At 40.8% G+C, this 3,609-nt stretch overlaps 1 protein-coding gene across 1 annotated transcript; it reads right to left on the reverse strand.

The window, feature by feature from the left end:
* Positions 1–775: 775 nt before the first annotated feature.
* Positions 776–1,696, reverse strand: LOC123162311 (protein DMP3-like). The gene has a single exon (XM_044580104.1). The coding sequence runs from the start codon at positions 1,683–1,685 to the stop codon at positions 978–980; it is 708 nt and encodes a 235-aa protein (XP_044436039.1). The 5' UTR covers positions 1,686–1,696; the 3' UTR covers positions 776–977.
* Between the last annotated feature and the right edge of the window lie 1,913 nt (positions 1,697–3,609).

Below are 3,609 nucleotides of genomic sequence, written 5' to 3' on the forward strand. Positions count from 1 at the left end.
TCAATCTTACTCCATTCAACACTGAAAGCGATACACTCCATGGACCAACGGTTGGAAACAAAAGCGACCTTTGGTAGTATGTATTTCTTGAAGCTTGATATCCTATTCGGAGTGCCAAACAATCCATTGATTTTGATGACTTTAATGGCATAATTCCTGGATATCAGCTAAACCAGCGTTGCAAACCCTGTTCAATCGTGGAATCCGAAGAGTTGCATGCACTTGGTTTTCTGTCCACCGAGGAAACCCCTTTGGAAGATTGGTGGGGCAAGAGTATTTTTAACCACAATAAAGCTTGCATTTTAGAATTGTTTTGCCAAAATATGTTTTATATGATGTGGAATGCGTGAAAGGAGCGGAACAAACGAATCTTCAACGAAACCACACTTACTATTGTGCTCGACATAGTTTATCTTGTAAAGGAAGATGTTGACGAAAGACAGTTAGCTCTCACAATGGATATGAAGTTCATATTATTCTTTTTTTTTCTCTTATTTTTTTCCTGTTTCCATGTAATATTTTTGTACTCCTTTTTTCTATGTCCCAATGTTGAAATGGGCAGAGCACCCGCCTTCCCTGCAAATTTGGAATGATTTTGGTAAATTCAAATAGTTCAGGTTTCGATATTTAGGAGTTTAGGTAGACTTTCAGCAAAGTTCATCAATTATTCTTTTTATGCAAGAAGGTACATACATGCCTTTTCTCTCTAATTAAAAGATAAACATTACAACTGCAGCGAACAAGGGCATCTGCCCACACAAATGGTTTCATTAAATTTTGCATGAATAAATTAAGCAATACACAAGTATTTCCACAAAAAAATGTAATCACAAGTGATACTACTCCTATATACGGCGATTACACTACATTTTAAGTTAAAAAATAAGTGATCTAAACAATAAAGTTATAGTACTATATATGGTGATTTGTTATAATCTAATCCATCTAACTGTTTAAAAACAAGATCGATCTAAACATCAAGTGAGCTTTTGGCGAGGAGTAGTGTCGCTGTAGCCGATGCCCTTCCTTTTTGTGGGGAAGATCATGAACACAAAACTGGACAGAAACGCGATGCCCAATGGCAGGTTCTTGAGAAGCTCCTGGGTGTTCATGCCAGCGTTGGGGAAGAAGCAGTTCTGCAGCCCCACGTCGCTGAGAGCCACGGTGAGGAACACCAGGGCCGTGAAGACGGCGCGCATGAAGTCCAGCGGCCGGATGCGAAGCCTCCGGAACTCAGCGGGAGTCCACTGCAGCTTCTCCTCTTCGTCCGAGAAGTTGAAGACGTTGAAACCACGTGGCGTGGCGATGCCATAGTAGAGCTTCTGGTCGCGGCCGAGGACGCTGTCGGTGAAGGAGAAGAGGACGCATGAGATGGTGAGGACGAGGACCAGCGCCGCGGTGAGCCACTGGTTGGAGGAGAAGCACTTGCCGTGGTTGGTGAAGGACGGGGACAGCGCCTGGTACGCCAGCACCGTGCCCGTCGGCAGCAGCTGCGCCAGGTTCGCGGCGCTCGACATGACCTTGTCCGTCGCGCTGGCTGCTGGCCCGGCAGCTGTTGCGGATGCGGTGGTCGGGATGTCGCCGGCGTCCTTAGGCGTGGCCGGGGCAAGGCCGGCTGTCCCGCCGTTGGTGTGTGGACTTGGAGGCATCTGGATCACGGTGGAAGATGGAGAAGATGATGCCATGGTGTGGTCGATTAGAAATGTCCTAAGCTGTTCCATTCGTGTGGCAACGCAACGTTGGTCTTATATAGGCGAATCCTCTTAGAATGGGTCCAAAGTTGGCTGCGTTGATTAGTCTGTTCCCATGTGGTGTGGCATGCTAGCTGAAGGCTTCCCATGTTGACTTCAACTTTTCTAGGCGTGGTGAGTCGTATCTACGTGTAGTATTGAATTTTCTACGTTTGCATCCCATTTTTTCCCCACGTACTGTACTCGGAACTCTCTCTAGATTTTCTTTGGTTAACGTCCAGTAATGGCAACAAAAGGTCGTCGTCCGAACGTGACGCAGTCTGCTTCCACGAACGTGAGGAGAAGGAATTAATCAGTCTCAAGATCTGGATATTGGTTTATACTAGCAAAAGAGTCCGTGCGTTGCAACGGGAGAAAAAACATAACACACACTCTTAACCCAACAACCATCACTCGATAGGTCCATCTCTTTTATATTTGTGAGGCATCATATTTGTGTTGCCGCTTATCCTCCTTCTCACCCTCGCCGGCGATGGCCTCGGTGTTCACACAAAACAACAAAAAAACGTGTTTGAATATGGTTAATTCTAAGGCGTCTCTCTCTCCCTCTCTCCTCCCTCGCCACTCTCTCTCTCTCTCTCTCTCTCTCTCTCTCTCCCTCCCTCCCTCTCTCTCGCTTTCTCTCTGTTATTTTCCCCTGCGATATTTTTTAGAGGTATGCATGTGTAGTTATTGATGTTTTCTTTTGCCTATATGGTTATACTGGGGTGTTTATTTGCAATCCGGATTGCCGCCGATACGAAAGAAAAAACGGATCTTGCGCTAGAAATTACAAGTTTGCTTTCAAAACAATATTTTAAAAATATTTAACAGGTAAAATTAACATCATATTTAGATTCCACACATTTTTCTAATAAAATTTCATATATAATATGTTAAAATCGAAGTTACGGTTTAAAAGATACGGATAATTTAGAAAATCATTTGTTTGATTTAAATATATTCCAAAATAATATTAAAAATACTTAATAGGTAAAAATAATCTCATATTCATATTCTACATATTTTTCTAATCAAATATCATATATAACATGTTCAAATCGGAGTTACGGTTTAAAAGATGTGGATGATTTAAAAAAGTATTTGTTTGACTTACATATGATCCGCAGATGAATTATCTAAAACGTCAGGGGGGTTTTCGAAAAACGTAAAATAACGGTTCGGGTGTGACTTAAATCCGGACAGCGGGTTGATTTCAAGAAAACACAGGGACTTTTGTGTAAAACACGAAAAAAAACGATTCGTTTTGACTTAAAACAGGACTGCGGGTTGACTTCTATGAAATAGAAGGACATTTCTAAAAAATGCCATGACGGACGAAAGAAACCTAATTTGCTTTTTATTACTAGCAAAAGGGCCCGTGCGTTGCAACGGGAGAAAAAAATTCATAATTTCCAATGGTCATGATCACATTTCGCTGCATCACCGAGATACAATATCTCTCTCAATTTCGCGAAATCAAGAACATTTTGAAATTATGAACAATTTGTTTAACTCATGCACATATTTGAAATCGCAAACAACATACTATTACAAATTTCTGAACATTTTCTACAATCAAGAACATTTTTTTAATTTATGACCATTTTTTGCTATTTACAAACATTTTTTAAAAATTGTGAACATTTTTAAGCAATTTTCCTGAACTGGCAAACATTCTATAATCGATGAACCTTTTTTGGAAATTGGGTGGAATAGTTATTGAATTTGACGAACTTTTTTTGATTTAACGAACGTTTTTGGAAATGCCCGCGCGTTGCAACGGGAAAAAAACTATCATGTTATACATGTGTGGTAGATATAAAAAAGTATGAATCAAATTCACAAAGTATATACAAATGATGTCATGATGAGATAA

Source organism: Triticum aestivum, chromosome 7B, assembly GCF_018294505.1.
Source record: "Triticum aestivum cultivar Chinese Spring chromosome 7B, IWGSC CS RefSeq v2.1, whole genome shotgun sequence".
Lineage (NCBI taxonomy): Eukaryota > Viridiplantae > Streptophyta > Magnoliopsida > Poales > Poaceae > Triticum > Triticum aestivum.